General features: G+C 50.2%; 1 protein-coding gene across 6 annotated transcripts in view; it reads right to left on the bottom strand.

The window, feature by feature from the left end:
• The window catches only part of RABGAP1 (RAB GTPase activating protein 1), a 161,463-nt gene continuing 149,421 nt past the window's right edge, over positions 5,831 to 17,872 (bottom strand). For 2 of the 6 annotated variants that reach the window (XM_018055737.1, XM_018055738.1), the window contains exons 22-26: positions 12,422 to 12,526; positions 11,512 to 11,595; positions 10,771 to 10,842; positions 8,854 to 9,051; positions 6,855 to 7,567 (exon numbers count right to left, since the gene is read on the bottom strand). In XM_018055737.1, coding sequence (XP_017911226.1) covers positions 7,445 to 7,567; positions 8,854 to 9,051; positions 10,771 to 10,842; positions 11,512 to 11,595; positions 12,422 to 12,526 — 582 coding nt within the window. In that variant the 3' untranslated portion in view covers positions 6,855 to 7,444. Of the gene's footprint in view, positions 7,568 to 8,853; positions 9,052 to 10,770; positions 10,843 to 11,511; positions 11,959 to 12,421; positions 12,527 to 17,872 lie in introns of those variants that run through there. The other 4 variants (XM_018055735.1, XM_018055736.1, XM_018055740.1 and 1 more) reach the window with 4 other exon arrangements.

The raw sequence follows: 17,872 nt of genomic DNA, 5'->3' as shown, positions 1-17,872 counted from the left end.
TGCTTGGGGAAGATTAGGCTTGTTACAGTCTGGACTTTTCACCCGGTTTGCTTACTGTGTTGGCACTCGAGTGAGGAGGGGAGGCCCGTGAGCCAGACGGCTTTTCTGACCGCCAGTGGCGTTAGGGGCCTGGTGTTTGACGTGGCCAAGTCTGCCACCTTTGTGCTGCTTCTCTCTTGCTACTCAGAAGTCCCTTAAAGGGCAACATCAAGGAAACCTTGTCTCAGGTCTAATGCTGGCTGAGGGCCTTGGTGTACGAGGGTGAAAAGTGCTCGCTTCAGAATGGAGTCACCTGGCAAGAAAGCTTTATGCAGGAGTGGGAGGGAGGTGAAGCCTGTGAACTGCTGAGGAGGGATGCACAGGCTGGAGCAGTCGCTGCTCAGGTGGCTCGCAGACGCCAGGGACGACTGCAAATCGGACACGGTGCCTGCCCCAAGGTGCTCCGTGAAGCTGGGGCAATGAAAAAAACCAAGTGCTTTCTACTGTCCACAGTATTTTCCCTCAGAGATGTTTCCAGGCAAACGAAGGGCACAGCTGTTGACTGAGCACCGAGGTGAAGTTCAGGGCTGTGAGGGGCCAGCAATCTCCTGTGAAGTGGATGGAAGTCAGGAGGGTGCTGGCTTCAGGAGCGCAGGCCCCCCAGCTGGGAGGGGGTGTGGCCAGCCTCGCGTGGCCTGTGGGTCCTCTGGGGACGGAGCCTGCAGGTAAGGGGGTTGGTGCTGCCTGCTTGAATGAGCTTGTGGCGTCAGGTGAGGGTGGTAGAAAGAGTCGCTGAGAAGCCGTGGCTGCAGGGCACACACGCTGTTGCTGCTGGGCTCATCTGGCCCCTGGTGGGGCTCTTGGGATGCCAGGAGGTGTGTAACTCCCTCTGACGCACGTGGCTCGTATCTTCCAGAAGGTGCAGCTGGCTGTGGCACCAGGCGTATCCTTGCACGGCAGCTCTGGCCTCACAGGGAGCTTCCTTGTGTCGGGGCACCCAGACCCTTGTGGAGTCGCCCTGTCCTAGCCCATGGTCCTAAGCTTGATGCCGTCCGTCTCATTTTCCTGCTTACGGAAACAGATGATGGTCTAAAAGTTCTTTTTTGAATCTAGCCTAAATATTTGTTCTGGGAACTTCTTAAAATTTTTGTTTAGGGAAATGAGTCATAGACAGCTAGAAGACTGTCTTCTCCACTTGTACTTTATTATCAAGGACGCTGCACCTAATTCCCAGTATCCAGCCTCTTCTCTGCTCCCTTCAGGATGGCGTGAGCACCTCTCTTCGCAAACACCCTTGGGCTTAAGTTGTGGTTAAGCTTCCACTCCTTTCCTTGTTTGCATTGCACTTTTGAGCCTCCTTGACTCTTCACCTCACCGGCTCCCTCGGCTGCGGCCCTGATGCCCAGGTTGTGATGATGGCCCACACGTGAGGGACAGTTGGGAGTTCAGTCAGGTTCCTGAAATACCTCTTCTTTCACCTGCCAGGCCAGCCCTATGTGGTGGGGTGGGGCTCTCTGCAAAGTAGGGGTGCACTGTGGACACGGGGTACCGCTGGTCCCCTTGTTCCCTTACTGTGGCGGCTTCTCAGGTGGCAGGGGCCTTTCCACATGTCCCAGGAATCAAGGGTGGTTCTGGATGTCTCATGACCTGTTGTCAACCTCCAGACAGACTTCCTTTCCAGGGTCTTGAGGCCGCAAAGGGAATGCTTGGTCGGGGGCGCCTCTGTCTCCCGTGATGTCTGAAGGCGTCATGAGCCACCTGCCTCGGGCAGACGTCATTTACTACGGCTCTCAGCAGTGGTGGAGCCTGTTGTCCCCTCAGTACCTGTGCGCTCAGCAGACTGGGGACCGTGTGGCCCAGCTGTGCTGAATCTTTCTCTCGGTGGCTGGCTGGGGCCCGGCCACACATTGAGGAACGGGCAGGTCTCCTGAAGGAGCCCTAGGTAGGGCCAGGGCACGTGCAGGAGTGAGGCAGGTGGGCCAGGGGAGGGGCTGGCCTATTGGCCCCACAGTCCCGGCACCCTGGTCTCCCTGCCATGTAGTAGGGTTCCCGGAGGGTGGCTGCTGAGACTTGCTCACCCATTCCGAGCAGAATTCACTAGGAAGGAGGCAGCCAGTCTAGACCTGAAGCCCTGAGCTGTTGAAGGGGCATCTGTCCCTCACAGAGGAGGAATGGGCCCTGCTCAGTCTCAGCCCTCCCTCAGCCCCAGGACAGGGGTTCAGGTGGTGCCGCACGTAGTTGTGGGTAGAAAGCATTTCTGGTTGATTGCAGTTACACAGAGGACATCAAACTTGTGGCTAACTAGCTCTCTCTCTGGTCTAGTGATGAAGATAGCTTTTAAGAAATCTATTTAAAATACCTGTATTATCTGTTTACTGTGTTTTTTTCTGAATACAAGTGTACATAGTATAACTGCAGTGCAAAGTCCTTGGCAATAACTATGTTGTGTATTATATTAAAAAAACATTGGCGAATGTGAGCCCCGTGGATTGTCCCCGCTCTGGGGCGGTGAGTACCCGCAGGACTCTGAGCTGTAAGGCTGAGGCACAGCCTGCACGTGTGGACTGTCTCCAGTGCCTCGCCCAGAGATGCCTGGCCTTCATCACAGGGACTCTCTGCACCCCGACTCCCACAGGCAGCGTCCACACTGCGGCTCCTCCACACTGACTGTTGGACTCTAACAGACTGACCGACCCTCTTGTCTGGCTGCTGCAGCTTGTCTGTAATGCCCTGACATGTTGCATTTTCCTCATTTGGATGAATAACAATAAAAGCTTCTGTCTTCAACAGCACTGGGCTGGACTTTTCTGTGCAGGACTTACTCTGGCTCTGATGAAAGGGTCAAGTGCAGAGCCACTTCGACCCTCCAGCTCAGCACCTGAGAAGGACCTTCCCTTCACTGCCGAGGGCCAGGCCTCAGCCCCACTCCTGTTCACAGTCCTTGAAACTCTGCTTCTTTGCTGATGCTGCAAGTTTACGCCGCCTGAGCCTCTGACCCACAGCTGGCACAGGGAGTGCTGAGCTGTGGCCACTGCCTCGGCTCGGCATTTGCCTCTCACACACCTGCCTCAGTCTTCCTCTTGACCCGCTCCCCACTTGATGCTAAGGCTTAGAGAGGTAAAGGCAGTTGCCCAAGGGAGAACTTCTAAATGGTGGCAGCAGCTTGAAAAAAAAAAAGCTCTTCCAATTGCTCCGTGTGTGAGGTTCTGCAGTAAGTGTTCACCCCTGGAAGAATGAGAAAGACGGCCGGCAGCCCAGGGAGCTCCCCAGGTGTTGGGGGAGCCAGGCGAGTAGATGAAAGCCCTGGGTGGGTGCATTGATGGGAAGGGGAGCCAGCCTGCTGCTCTCTCCCGGGGGCCCTGCTCCCACCCTGAAACCAGGGTTTCACAGGAGGGGCACTGTTTGCCTGGCTTTGGGCCAGAGAAGGTGGTGGTGGTGGTACCTGGTAGAAAGCACTGAAATCCAAGATCTTGTCACCATGGGCAAGCCTTTTCACCTTCAAGTCTGGGGACAGCATCACTTAATAGGGCTGTTCCATCAACTGGAGGGAGACCACAGGGGAAGGGTCAAGCTTAACAGGAGCATGTATGATAGAGGTGAGTGCTGAGGCCATGGCAGAGACGGAGAGGAGCTCAGGAGGGAAACGTGACCTTCCCACTTGAGGTGAGCACCCAAGGTCATGGCTTGGCTTGAACCCAGGGTTTTGGTCTAGCTGTACTCATGGGTGTGCTCAGTTGCCTCAGTTGTGTCCGACTCTTTGCGACCCCATGGACTTCAGCCCACCAGGCTCCTCTGTCCATGGGGATTCTCTAGGCAAAAGTACTGGAGTGGGTTACCAGGGCCTGTTCCAGGGGATCTTCCCGATCCAGGGGTCAAAACTGCATCTCCTGCATTGCGAGCAGTCTTTCCTACTGAGCCACCTGGGAAGCCCCAGTGCGCCTGCAGTGAAGCAGTGCGAGTTTATTCCCACCTGCTGCCCATGTGGTCATCTTAAAGCAGCTGCCCTGCTGGTCGCTGGGAGCTGACAGACTGTAGGGTCTGGGCCAGATTCCTACACCTACAGCAACGGGGGAAGGGCAGGGCTAGGTAGCGCTCAGTCTTCTTGTTCTGGAACTGAGCGCCCCAGCCACTCTGAGCTCATCTGCCTTAATGAAGCTGAGGAGGGGGCCTGAATCCCAGGGTCAGAATCGCGCATCTCTGAGCAAGTGAAGCGCTACCCCCTCACACGTCCGTCACCCAGATGAACCAGAAGGCCCGAGAGGCCAGGCAGCTCCTCCCCGGGCACCTACTCTCTGCACAGCTCCTGGGCAGTTCAGAGCTGAGAGTGCTGTTTGGGGCTCAATTCTAGAGGGTTTTTCTTTCCTTCACTCCCCGCATGGTGCTCTCCTGCCACCAGGACTTGGGGTTCAGAACAGACGGAGACAGCACTCCTGGAGACTGGAAAGTGGATCCCTCCTGCCTTTTGTTCTGAGCTGCCTTCAGCCCACAGTGACAGCAGGCAGCCCCTGGAGATCTGCTCCACAGGCTACTCAGCCTGTCTCATGTCTTGCAGTTGAGGAAGAAGTGGAGCCCTGGTCACATGGTCAGAACCAGGATCCAGTTTTCCAGCACGAAGTCTCGCGGTCCCTGCTCTTCCTACCACGGTTCCCTCCAACCATCCTCCTTCGCCCCGACTGACCTTCACAGCCAGGCTTCTTGAAACCTACACTCTGCTTCAGCTTCCTGGGGTGCTAGTCTGGCCCCTCTGCTGCACGCAACCACCTCTGCATCTCCTCCCACTCTGAGCTCCAGCAGGTTCCCAGTCACCAAACCACTTCGTCCAGGCCCACCCTCACCCAAGGTGGAGCTCATTCATTCTCTCGGGATGACCCTGGTCACTTCAGGTCTGCCAAGGTTGACGGGCCAAGGGTGCCTTTCTCCTGACAGGGCACAGCTGCTGAGTGGACGATTTCTGCAAGCCCCTATCCTCCTCACACTGTGACCCTGGGGCCGGGAAAAGCCAGGGGCAGGCCAGCCCTTCTGGACTCTTGACCTGGTTGGCCAGGAACGTGGATCCCAGAAACATGCCCTCCGGCCTTGAGCAGCACAGGGATCCCACCTGTCCTCTGGAGTCCCTCCCTGTGCCGGCCTTCGCAGAGCTGCTGTCACAGCCCAGCCACTTGCCAGGCCCCAGGCCTGCATCTGGGCTGTGGAGAGAAGACGGGGCAGGGCTCACTCACCGCCTTCCCTTCTCTGGGGCCTGCAGCTCAGCCTGCTTCATCCAGAGGCTGGTGTGGGGGTCGTGGAGGGGAGGTCAAGCAAGCAGGGGCTGTCGGGTTGGGGGAGCACTGCTCTCTCCTTCCTGCTGCAGAGAAGTGGGTAAGGTGGTGAAGGACGGCCGGTCTGGGAGCCGCCTCCGGAGGGGCTGCAGCACAGGAAGGCCAGCAGTGGTTGGAAGGAACACTCTCCCGGAGTCTTGAGGACTGACCACTTCTGCCCCTCGGCTGCTTGCCCTGCACATGCACACCTGGGGCCCGTAGTGCCCTCTTCCATCTCGGCCTGGTGAGATGCTTCTGTCTTTTAGGTCTTGCCACTCCCTCACCTCCATTAAGACTCCCCTAAACCTGCAGCACACGAGTCATGTTTCACCTGTCACCAGAGCACTTTGTTTCTCCAGGACGGACACTGCTCACGAGGAAGGTGCCAGCAGCAGCCCCCGGGGCACAAAGCCTGTGTCTTCTCCCCCTACCCTGCCACCACTGCCATGGGCCTGGCGCGCACGGCTGCTCACTCACATCTCAGCCCAGAGCGGGAGCAGGGGAGGAAGTGGGCAAGAGCACGTAATGATAAAACTTGTTTTTACAAAGTGATGGTTTGTACCAAAATATTTAATGAATATGCTGTTAAAATAAAACCAACAAAAGAAAGAGTAATACAATTTTACTGGTTTATATTTCAGTTCATAAAGTTGACACACGGAAACTACCCTAGCACAATGTCCACACACCTAGTTTTAGATGGGCGCAGAGCTGTTTTGGTAACTGAACAAGAACAGGACACAGACAGCAGTGGAGGGGATGGTCTGGGGGGATCAGGGGTTGCCGCTTGTTACCTCCCTTATCACAGATGACCTCAGCAAGTGTTAATACAGCCAACAGGGAAAAAGATACAAAACCACCCAAGTGTCTTTATATACAAACCAGTGCCTCCTGCAACCAGCTACTCCACACTGCACGCAGAGAAGACGGCAGAATCGTCTGCGAGACAGCCTGTCAGCATTATCACTATATAAATTAAAAGTCTAAAGTTATTTTTTTAAAAGGTGCTAAAACCCCCATTCTATAGTTTTGAAGTGAGAACTTGCAGCCCATCTGAAGAGCAAGGCTCAGAGCAAGTGCTCTGAAGAGCACTGGCCTCAGCCCAGGGAGGGACCAGGCCAGCAGCACGCGGGCCTCCTGGCATGTGCGTCTGCACAGCCTGACATTCACACTCTCTCTCTCTCAGACACACACAGAACTCAAAGTCTTTCTCACTTGTACAACCTGTTGTGCAAGAACACTAGGAACCTTGAAGTGAAGGTGCTCTTCACAGCTCTCACAACAGCAGGGTGGAGAGCAGAGCCCAACAAACCTTGAATGAAGTAAGTGCTCAAATAACCACATAATTAACTTGTGCAGATCAGTCCTAGTCTGGGATTTAAACACTGTCAGTTGGGTGCACTGGGAAATAGATATCTACACACACACACACACCCCCACAGACACATTAAGCAAAATAAGATTTGTCCACGTTATGATTAATCCAGTCTCACAGTCGGTCAAGTCACCCACCCCAGCACTGTGGAGTCATTTGGCAGCTAACAATAAAAACAACAGAAACTATGAGAGTTGCATAGAATTGATCAGAAACGTGTGAATAATGCCAAACCCAAACCTGTGCATTGTAGAGCTTAACAAACCAGGCGGCTTCAACTATAACCACGAAACCCTCCTATTTAAAGAAAGTGCTTCTCCATGTCTACCCGGAGGACCCTCTGCTGGCACTGGAGCAGATACTTGAGTTACTGATCCCCTGCCCTACGTCCCCCTATATATATATATATTTATATATATATATTTGTATGTGTGTGTGTATTAAAAAAAAAAAAGGTTTAGAAAAAAACCAACAGCCTGAAAGATCCCCAAACTGATAATGTCAACTCGGATGTTGGGCTGGGTATGAGCTGACCTAACTGGGAAGAGGCCGGAGGTCACACGGAGGAGTGACGTTCGGAGTGTCCAGAGCGGCAGGCGAGTCGGCGGGCCTGTTAGTATCAGCAGTGAGGAGGGCCTCACGAGCTCCGGTCCACAGTGACCTCCCGACAGGCTTCTATGGATCTGACTTACGGACATTCTGTCCTGGGACATGTCACAGAATCACACATCTGGCCAAAGAAGGCAACAAAAGGTGTCATGTTTTCTGAAGGGTCTGGAAGCGGCAGCTGCTCTCAGCAAGTCTCTTTTCCTTGCACCCCGGTTGCCGTCTTTATGGAGCTCAGTGTTCGGTTAAACCACGTCTTCTTGGCTGCCTGGACCTCGTTGAGGGCAAGGCCTAAATGGTGCTCCAAGTCCTGGAAGAGCAACAATGGACGTGAGGATGCTGGTCTCCTGTGCAAAGGACACTGCCTCCCCAGAGCTGAGCCAAGGCAACAAGTGAAGTCTGTCTCCTCCTGAGACACCTCTGGAAACAACCCCCCACCCCCTGCCCCAGCTCTCAAAACTGGCACAGAAAGATCTGGAGGGCCAAAAGCTTTGGCACCTTTTCTAGTTAAGACCTCAAAACAGCCTCCTATCTGAGCATCTCACCCTCCATCTACCCACTGCACACCAGGAGTCAGGCAGAACGCTCTAGCTAAGAACGCAGCATTAATTTCCAGCAAGCACCTTAGAAGTCTAGACCTGCTAGCAAGACATGTGAGATGCTTCACAAATCTGGACCTTTCAGGCAGGCCCACTGCTCCCTCTGTGCTGCTGGACATGCCATGCCCTCTGCTGGCTCAGTGTTCCTCCCCTTCACCAGCTGCAAACTCTGTTCATTCTCTGATCAGACACCACCCTTGGTGAGGCCCTTCCTAATTACCCAGACAGTCACCCAAGCCTCGTCTTAGCTCTGCAGCGCCAGCAGCTGAAACGGGGCCTGGGCAAGCAGGTGTCTGATGATGAATGTGATGGGGAGACCAGGTCTTCAGCTTTAGTCCTAAACTTGGTTCCCCCACGCTCTGCGCTTGGTGCCTGCCCTGTGCTCAGCACGGTGCTGCCGGAACTAGCTGTGCAGTATAAAGATGACCAAAATAAGTCCCAGTTTCTTCAGGAAAGGAGGCTCAGATAAATTAGGTAGTAAGTCCTAAGGCACAAAGCTGGTTAAGTGACAGGAGCTGGAACATAAAAGCTGGTATTGTGAAGCCCTCAGACACCAAGCTGAGCCCCTTCTGTACATTATCTTATTTAGTCTTCAAAGCAAACGATAAGAGTGACCCTCGTCATCTCCACTGGCAGATGAGCAACCTGAGGTATAAGGAGGTTACTAACCCAATGTCAAAGAGTTCGGTGGTGCGGCTGCGATTTCAAATCATGTGTTCTCTCCTCCACCAGAAGGATTCCAAGTTTGATGGACAATTCTTACGAGAAAGCCCAATTCTTAGGACAGGCTAAACACTAATTAAACGTCCACTAGTAAATAACAAGTAACAGGCTTCTTCCCAGGAGGATTACGGTCAAAGTTTAAAAGGGAAAAAATCCCAAACCGTCAATATCATTTCTGGGGTTTGCAGCCCCAGAAAACCATACCCTCGCGCAGGTCTGGGCCCCCTGCGTCAGGGGCAGAGGGCTGGCGGGAACCCGAGGCTGCGACCGTTACCTGGATCTTGCACTCCGCTTCCACCAGCTGCAGCTTGGTCTGTGCCAGTTCTAGCTCCATCTCTCTCAGCTGGTTCTTGAGTGTTTCCTTCTCCTCGTCTGTATCCTCATCCACAACTTCCTTAGCTGAGCCCATGCCCTTTATGCGCCCTTCTTTGTTGAAAAATTCCCGGCAGCGTTCACAGTCATCTACTTTTTGCTGAAATTGAAGGTCAGATGTGAAGAGACAAAGGAGACGTGGAGGTGTGAGCATCTCCTTTCTGGGGAGCCTGGCTGAGCACTATGGCTTCTGAAAAACTACGTTCTTTTTGTAAACTGTTAGATGACCTACTGGAAAAATCACCTGGCGTTACATACCAAAAACCATACACATATTGTTATATCTTGAGCCAGTCATTTCACGTCTAGGAACCTTAGCTAAAAAAATGATAAAGAAGTGACTAGATAAAGATTGATGCACAAGGAATTTCACTGCAGAATCAGAGACACAAAAAAGGGGTGGGGAGATAAACTATCGCTCCTGGGAGAAATTACATAGGATGCGCTGTATTTATACAACAAGCATGCAGCCTCGGAAAGGTTTTTGAGGAATTTTTCATAATTTGGTAAAAATGTTATGGTGCTGGGTGAACTAGGACACGAAAATGTCATTAAAGCATAGTTACAAATACATACTACATTTCATGAAAAAAGACAGCAATGACTATAAGAAACATCATTTCATTTTCCTCTAAGAGAATATTCTGCCAGTGAAACCACAAAAGCCATTAGTTATAAAATATGTCCTAGCTTCAGATGTAAATTTGAAAAAAATGCATATCTCAGACTGAAAGAAAATCTGTATGTTACAGGAAATACAAACACTGAAAGAACACACACCAAAGTGTTAACGGTGATGTATTCTTTGGGTAGTAAGATTATAAGGCTTTCTTCCCCTGCCCCTTTATTCGTATTCTCCAATTTTCTTCAATGAACATTATTAGTTTTAGAATCAGAAAATGAATTTTGCTTAAAAAATTGGTACTGGTGGTTAAACATTGCTTATAATAGAGGCCAAGCATCACCTTGCTCCAGGTAAAATGTTGCTTCATGCAAACATGGTCATGAACTCTCCCACCTTTCTGTCCACCCAGTTGTAAATATGTTAGTAAATATCTTTCAGTAAATTACTCATCTTAGTAAAAGCTGACAAGTAGTCTAATTATAAAGAAAATATCAAGGAACAAAAACTCTGAAACTGGCAACAAAGCATTTAAACACTCCGGCTCTCACTGTATCTTGGTCCATTATAGCAGGAGGCAGATGTCCCCACGCTACAGAAAGTCGTGGGGAGTGGTCCCCACGCTACAGAAAATCGTGGGGAGTGGTCCCCACGCTACAGAAAATCGTGGGGAGTGGTCCCCACGCTACAGAAAATCGTGGGGAGTGGTCCCCACGCTACAGAAAATCGTGGGGAGTGGTCCCCACGCTACAGAAAATCGTGGGGAGTGGCCTGGCCTCTGCAGCTCCCGCCCTCGAGTGAAACCTGTCACTCACAGGACCCTTCCACCTCAGCATGGTGCTGCAGGAGTCACAGACAACACCTCAAGTCTTAGGGCTCTTGCATTTCATTTTGTTTTTTTTTTACAAGCAAAGTAATCCAGAGGAGGACACTGTACAAATTTATAAAGAAAAGGGACACTTGCACCTTGAGGTCTAAAGTCAGGACTCTCTGGTCTGATCTATATCCCCACCCAATGGAAAGAGGCAAAACATGAGCTGTTGCTGAACCAGGTCCTGACAGCTGCCTTGTCAGGCACGCATCAGCTTCTCTCACTTTTGAAATCCAAGTGGAATATCCCCCTCCCCAAATTTTTTGTGAATACAGCCATTAAATGAACTAGGGGGGATAAAATCTCTTTGATAAATGAAGACTTACTCGAATTTTCTCAATCTCCACTTTATTAGCAGCCTGCTGCTTCTCCAATCTTTCACTCAACTGAGAGCAAATCTAAGGAAACAAACAGGGTATTCAAATGACAGTCTCTTCAGCAGTGTCATAATCTGCACAGTCCGGGCTCGTGGCGAGTTCTACAGCGGAGGCTGGACCATGAATTGAGACAGTGCGGAGCGGGAGGGGGCAGATGCCAGGTGGGCAGAGGGTGCTCTGGCTCTGTCACCTCTGCATCCATCGGCCCAGGACCTGCGAGAACCCGTCAGCGCCCGAGTGCACTCGAAGGTCAACGTTACAGACATGCCAGACTCCGGAGCCAGCAAGAGAGCCCAGGACAGAAGGCACAAGGCCAGTTCAGTTATGCTGTCAGAATGGACCGGCTTGGGGACAGGTGGTTCCACATCACAGGACCACACATCAACAGCCAGAGTCTGAAGTGCTCCCAAGAACCAGGGTAGCCTCCAGGGATTAAGTGCCTACTTGTGTGAGGGACCTAGGCCAGGGGCTCCACAAACACCTCTGGACTCCTCAAAACAGTTCTCCGGGAGAGTCACGAGTCCCCCTATTTTACAGCTGAGAATCAGCACAGTAACTCATCCAGAAGCACAAGGACTCCTGCAGGGCCAGTGGCCGAGTGGGGACACGTGGGGGTGTGGAGAGGAAACCTCTCGCGCAGGCGAGCAGAGCGCCCAGAGCATATGGCCCACTTCCGGGGCACAGACCCACCTGCTTGTAGTCGCCAATGATAGAGCTGTTTTTTTTAATCTCGGATTCTGCCTTGTCGAGTTCCCGACGGCACATTTCTTTTAACTGCGCACAGTGAGAAAAGCAAAGGTGACTGCTGGTTGAGGGAGACAGACAGGAAGCCCCGGCAGGAGCTGTGTCGTGCTGTGCTGGCCCCACAGTCCCAGAGGGGCGCTCCTGTCTCCTCCCCTTTCTCTCAGCAGTACGAACCCTACTCCTGATGCCGGGAGAGAAGTCAGAACATCGGACAACATCAAACCCTGCTTCAGGTGGGCCTTTGGCTGAAGTCCCTGTCAGTGCAGCCCACACTGGGACCCTGGGCGGAGGACGCAACAGAGCAAACGTCGAGAAGCTGATGGGAGCACGGCTGTTCCTTCAGCGCCTCGGGGGTTACGTGGGACGTCCCCGTCACTGCTCACCTCGGGCCGTCTGACGGAGATGAGAAGCGGGTGGACAGTGAAGCAGAGCCAGCCTGCCCAGGGCGCAGCACCCGAAGCTCTTCCTACCCAGGGGCTGTGCTCAGGACAAGCCTCCCAGAGCTGGCTCTGTGGGGAGGTAGCTGTGGACAGGGCAAGTAGGGGAGGAGCCACACACTATGAGACGTCTGCTTTCCTTCTGCAGAAATGCTAACCTTTTTGGTCACACTCAGATGCTGACACACAGGAACTTCTGCCCCAGTGAAAGCGTGGGCTTTGCCTCACTGTCTCCTACATTTTAATTATTAAGAACCATTATGTTGCTTTATTCAGTAAGTAAAAAAGGCCTTTGGAGAGAAACTGAAGCCAGTTGTCCCCAGAGTTCTCCAGGGCCAAGAGGAAGCCAGCAGTGAAATCCCAGCTCTCAAGTATCTGCAAGACACAGAGGAGTATGGGAGGGGCGATGCCCCCCGTACCTGAGCAGACTCTTCTTCCAGCCTTCTTTTCTCTTCCTCTGCGTCAATCAGCTTCTGTTTGGTCATAAGCAGCTCCTTGTTCAGTGCATCGGCCTTTTCCTCAGCCTGAAACGTTTGAGAGATGCTGTTACAGAAGTGAGAACTGAAAGGGTCTGAATTACGCAGCATAGCCCAACTTTAGGATGAGGAGGAAAGTGTGATGCAAAGAGAAGCTGTGATATGCTCAAGGTCACACTGAGAGGACACTTGGGCATAAGTGCCAGGCCGTCTCCTGCCCTGCGTTGTGTGGGGGAGTGGCTAGGCGCTGGCCTCCGGCATCAGCCAGCCTGGCCTCGACTCCCATCGCTCCCTGACTGTGTGCCACTAGGAAGAGTCACAGAGAACCTATCGGAGCTTCAGGATCTTCATCTGAGGGAAGGCATGGAAAGGATTCCGCAGTTCTGCTAACATGTAGCAGACACTCGATAAAAGGCAGCCATCATTATTATGAAGACTCAGAATTCTGGTTTTCTTCTCTGAACTCTCAGGATTTTCTCTGCTTCATCAAACACGTTCTGCATTTTGCTCTCGTTCTCATCTGACAAAGGAAGGCACCTCCTTCCTGGCACACTCTTTCTCTTATCTGAAATGACCATCTTCCACCCTAGTTTTTTCTAAAGCACACAAAAGTCTGGTGGGCAGATCTTTGGGTCCAAGTGAAAATGATTCACCTGTACCTGACCCACAGAGTCCATTACCCTTGAGTGTCCACTGATAACTGAAGAATGAGAGACTGTAGCATGTGAGAAGGCAGGCAAAGAAAAGGGGCACAAGCTAGATAGAGAGCGTCTTTGCAAGCTCCTCACATGCAGCTTCCTTTGACAATGGATGGTGGTTCCCTGAATTTCAACAGTATGTCTGAGGTCTCAGAGCTAAGTGTGTAACAGTCCCTGCGCCTGCTACCACATCACTCCTCAGACATGTTTTCTTTGGGAGGCATAGGTTCCAGGGGGCTAGGGGTTGAGGCCTTAAGTGGAGAATTGAGAATGGCACACCATGCAACTCAAAAAGCCATTCAGTTCAGTTGCCTAGTTGTGTCTGACTCTTTGTGACCCCATGGACTACAGCACACCAGGCGTCCCATCCATCACCAACTCCTGGAGTTCACTCAAACTCATGTCCATCAAGTTGGTGATGCCATCCAACCATCTCATCCTCTGTTGTCCCCTTCTCCTCCAGCCTTCAATCTTTTCCAGCATCAGGGTCTTTTCCAATGAGTCAGTTCTTCGCATCAGGTGGCCAAAGTATTGGAGTTTCAGCTTCAGCATCAGTCCTTCCAATGAATATTCAGGACTGATTTCCTTTAGGATTGACTGGCTTGATCTTGAAGTCCAAGGGACTCTCAACAGTCTTTTCGAACACCATAGTTCAAAAGCATCAATTCTTTGGCACTCAGCTTTCTTTATAGTCCATCTCTCACATCCATACATGACTACTGGAAAAACCATAGCTTTGACTAGATGGACCTTTGTTGGCCAAGTAATGTCTCTGCTTTTGAATATGCCGTCTAGCTTGGTCATAGTTTTTCTTCCAGTAGCAAGCATCTTTTTTTTTTTTTTTTTCCAGGAGCAAGCATCTTTTAATTTCATGGCTGCAATCACCATCTTCAGTGATTTTGGAGCTCAAGAAAATAAAGTCTGTCACTGTTTCCCTTGTTTCCCTATCAATTTACCATGAAGTGATGGGACCAGATGCCATGATCTTTTGTTTTTTGAATGTTGAGTTTTAAGCCAGCTTTTTCTCTCTCCTCTTTTACTTTCATCCAGAGGCTCTTCAGTTCCTCTTCACTTTCTGCCATAAGGGTGGTGTCATCTGCATACCTGAGGTTATTGATATTCCTCCTGGCAATCTTGATTCCAGCTTGTGCTTCATCCAGCCCGCCATTTTGCATGATGTACTCTGCATAGAAGTTGAATAAGCAGGGTGACAATATACAGCCTTGATGTCCTCCTTTCCCTATTAGGAACCGGTCTGTTGGTCCATGTCCAGTTCTAACTGTTGCTTCTTGACCTGCATACAGATTTCTCAGGAGGCAGACAAGGTGGTCTGATATTCCCATCTCTTTATGAATTTTCCAGTTTGTTGTGATCCACAGAGTCAAGGGCTTTGGAGTAGGCAATAAAGCAGAAGTAGATGCTTTTCTGAACTCTTTCTTTTCTGATGATCCAACAGATGTTGGCAATTTGATCTCTGGTTCCTCTGTCTTTTACAAGTCCAGCTTGAACATCTGAAAGTTCTTGGTTCATGTATTTTTGGAGCCTCACTTGGAGAATTTTGAGCATTACTTTGCTACCGTGTGAGAAGAGTGCAACTGTGTGGTAGTTTGAACATTTTTGGCACTGCCTTTCTTTGGGATTGGAATGAAAACTGAACTTTTCCAGTCCCGTGGCCACTGCTGAGTTTTCCAAATTTGCTGGCATATTGAGAACAGCACTTTAACAGCATCATCCTTATGGATTTGAAATAGCTCAACTGGAATTCCATCACTACCACTAGCTTTGTTCGTAGTGATGCTACCTAAGGCCCACTTGACTTTGCATTCCTGGATGTCTGGCTCTAGGAGAATGATCACACCATCATGATTATCTAGGTCATGAAGATCTCTTTTGTATAATTTTTCTGTGTATTCTTGCCACCTCTTCTTAATATCTTTTGCTTCTGTTAGGTCCATGTCATTTCTGTCCCTTTTTTTTTTTTCCATTTCTGTCCTTTTTTGTGCCCATCTTTGCATGAAATGTTCCCTTGGTATCTCTAATTTTCTTGAAGAGATCTCTAGTCTTTGCCATTCTGTTGTTTTCCTCTATTCCTAAGCCATTAGTTACTGGCAAATTGCACATACTTGTGATTAAATGGGGTCCTGGATTAAGCCTGTCTTTGCTGGGGAGTGGCTTATCTTCTCCTCTAGCTCAAACCCAAGCAGCAACTGAGAGGGAAATGAGGCTCAAACAACAGAGGAAATAATATGGAGAAAGAAGTCCTGTTAAAGATTTTGTTTTACTTGAATCAACAGAACATCCTGTCACCTCTGCGTCTCTCTCAGACCTGGGTAAAGCCTGTGAGCAGTAACCTGTAGCACACACATACATTCTCTCAGTTACTCATCATCACTCGCATGGGAGGTAAGACTGATTCTAACAAGTACAGGACAGCTGGCTCACGAAGGGGATCTTCTAACCCAAGAGTCTTCCCTGCCACCCTGGCTCCAACATTTAGAAAAATGTTAGGCAAGTGATTCCCCCAAGCTCGCACAGTGAGTGTGGCAGAGCTGGAGCCCACGCTATAGGAGCTGGCTTGCAATGCTGTGCCCCTTCAACAAGAAAGTGCACGGAGGCCACTGGGCGGGCTCATGGCGGTCCTCTGAGGGCGCCACGCTCACTGCACCGTCACTCTACTTACGTAAGCGCAAGAGGAGAGAGCATGTGGGCTAAGCACAAATCCAGAGCTCCTCTTCTGGTCATGGAGGACTAACCAGGACCAGACTCGCCCATCCCCAGTAAACAACACACTGGACAAAATATATAAAGTTACCGTCTACTGACCCTGAAAACCAAAGCAGAACTGTGGCTCCTGGGAGAACGGAAACAAGCAAGGTTCTACCACCACTCTGGGTTTCTGCCTCGGGGTACATTCTGGACCAAGGAGCAGGGTGAGGGGTTCTACACAGAGCATACCTCAAAGGGTTATGGAGACAGAGCCAGGGGCTCAGAGAGGCTTTGGCAACTGAAAGTTGTGGGTGAGAGCTCTGGAGATGAAAGAGCTCCAGAACCACTGACAGGGCGGCAGAAGAGAGAACATGAAATCATGAAAATACCCAATTAAACCAAAGAAGGCAGAAAGGGGAAAAAAGGAAAGAAAAAGCAAATACAACAAATGGGGAACAAATAGCAAGGTGGCAGACTTAAATCTACCATTTACATTAAATGTGACTGGTCTAAACACTGCAGTTAAAAGGAGGCTGTCAGACGGAATTTGAAAAAGCAAGATCCAACTACATGCTGGTAACAAAATCCCATTTTAAATATAGAGACATAGATATATTAAAAAAAGAATGGAAAAGGATATACCATGCAATACTATGAAGGCTGGAATGGCTATATTAGTATCAGGCAAAGTAGATTTCAGAACAGAGTATCACCAACGACAAAGAGGGACATTCCACGGCTCCAAGAGTCACTCATTGAAACTTGGAATCTTTTCATAAAGTCAAATTAAAAGAAACAAAAACTGACATAATGGAAAGGAGAAACAGACTAGGGCACAGAGTTACACATTTCCTCACTGTTCTCTCAGTAAATGATAGAATAAATAAGGAGATAAGCGGCAAGTCTACGGGAGATTTAACCAACAGTGAGTCAACTGGATCGAAGTGATGTTTACACAACACTCCACCTACAACAACAGGACACACGTTCCAAGAACATGTGGCACATTCAACCCAAACGGGCCATGGAAAGCCCCCCAATAAAGCAGAGGTATGCTTTTCATGCTGCTGTTCACGCATTAAGTCCTGTCTGAAGTTCTGTGACCTCAAGGACTGCAGCATGCCAGGCTCCCATGTACTCCACTATTCTCCAGAGTCAGCTCAAATTCATGTCCATTGAGTTGGTAATGCTAGCCGACCGTCTTATCCTCTGTCACCCCCTTCTTGTGCCCTCAATCTTTCCCAGCATCGGGGTCTTTTCCAACGAGTCGGTTTTTTGCATCAGGTGGCCAAAGGAACAGAGCTTCAGCTTCAGCAACAGTCCTTCTAATGATTATTCAGAGTTGATTCCCTTTAGGATTGACTGGTTTGATCTCCTTGCTGTCAACGGACTCTCAAAGAGTCTTTTCTCTGGCACCACAATTTGAAACCAAGAATTCTTCAGCGCTCAACCTTCTTTATGGTCCAACTCACATTCGTGCACGACTACTGGAAAAAAACACAGCTTTGGCTATAAGGACCTTTGTCAGCAAAGTGATGTCTCTGCTTTTTAATACACTGTCTAGATTTGTCGTGGCTTCTCCTCCAAGGATCTGGCTACCCACTCCAGGATCCTTGCTCAGAGAATTCCATGGACAGAAGAGCCTGGTGGGCTACGGTCCATGGGACTGCAAAGAGTTCAACATGACTGAATGGCTAACACTTTCACTTCCTACCAAGGAGCAAGCATCTTCTAATTTCTTGGCTGTAGTCACCGTCTGCAGTGATTTTGGAGCCCAAGAAAATAAAATCTGTCACTGCTTCCATTTTTCCCCCTTATATTTACTATGAAGTGAATTGCCAATATCCGCTGGATCATCAAAAAAGCAACAGAGTTCCAGAAAAGCCTCTATTTCTGCTTCATTGACTATGCCAAAGCCTTTGACTGTGTGGATCACAATAAACTGTGGAAAATTCTGAAAGACATGGGAATATCAGACTACCTGACCTGC

Source organism: Capra hircus, chromosome 11 (assembly GCF_001704415.2).
Source record: "Capra hircus breed San Clemente chromosome 11, ASM170441v1, whole genome shotgun sequence".
NCBI classification, from domain to species: domain Eukaryota; kingdom Metazoa; phylum Chordata; class Mammalia; order Artiodactyla; family Bovidae; genus Capra; species Capra hircus.
The sequence above is the reverse complement of the archived record's forward strand: the minus strand, read 5'-3'. Positions and strand labels throughout refer to the sequence as shown.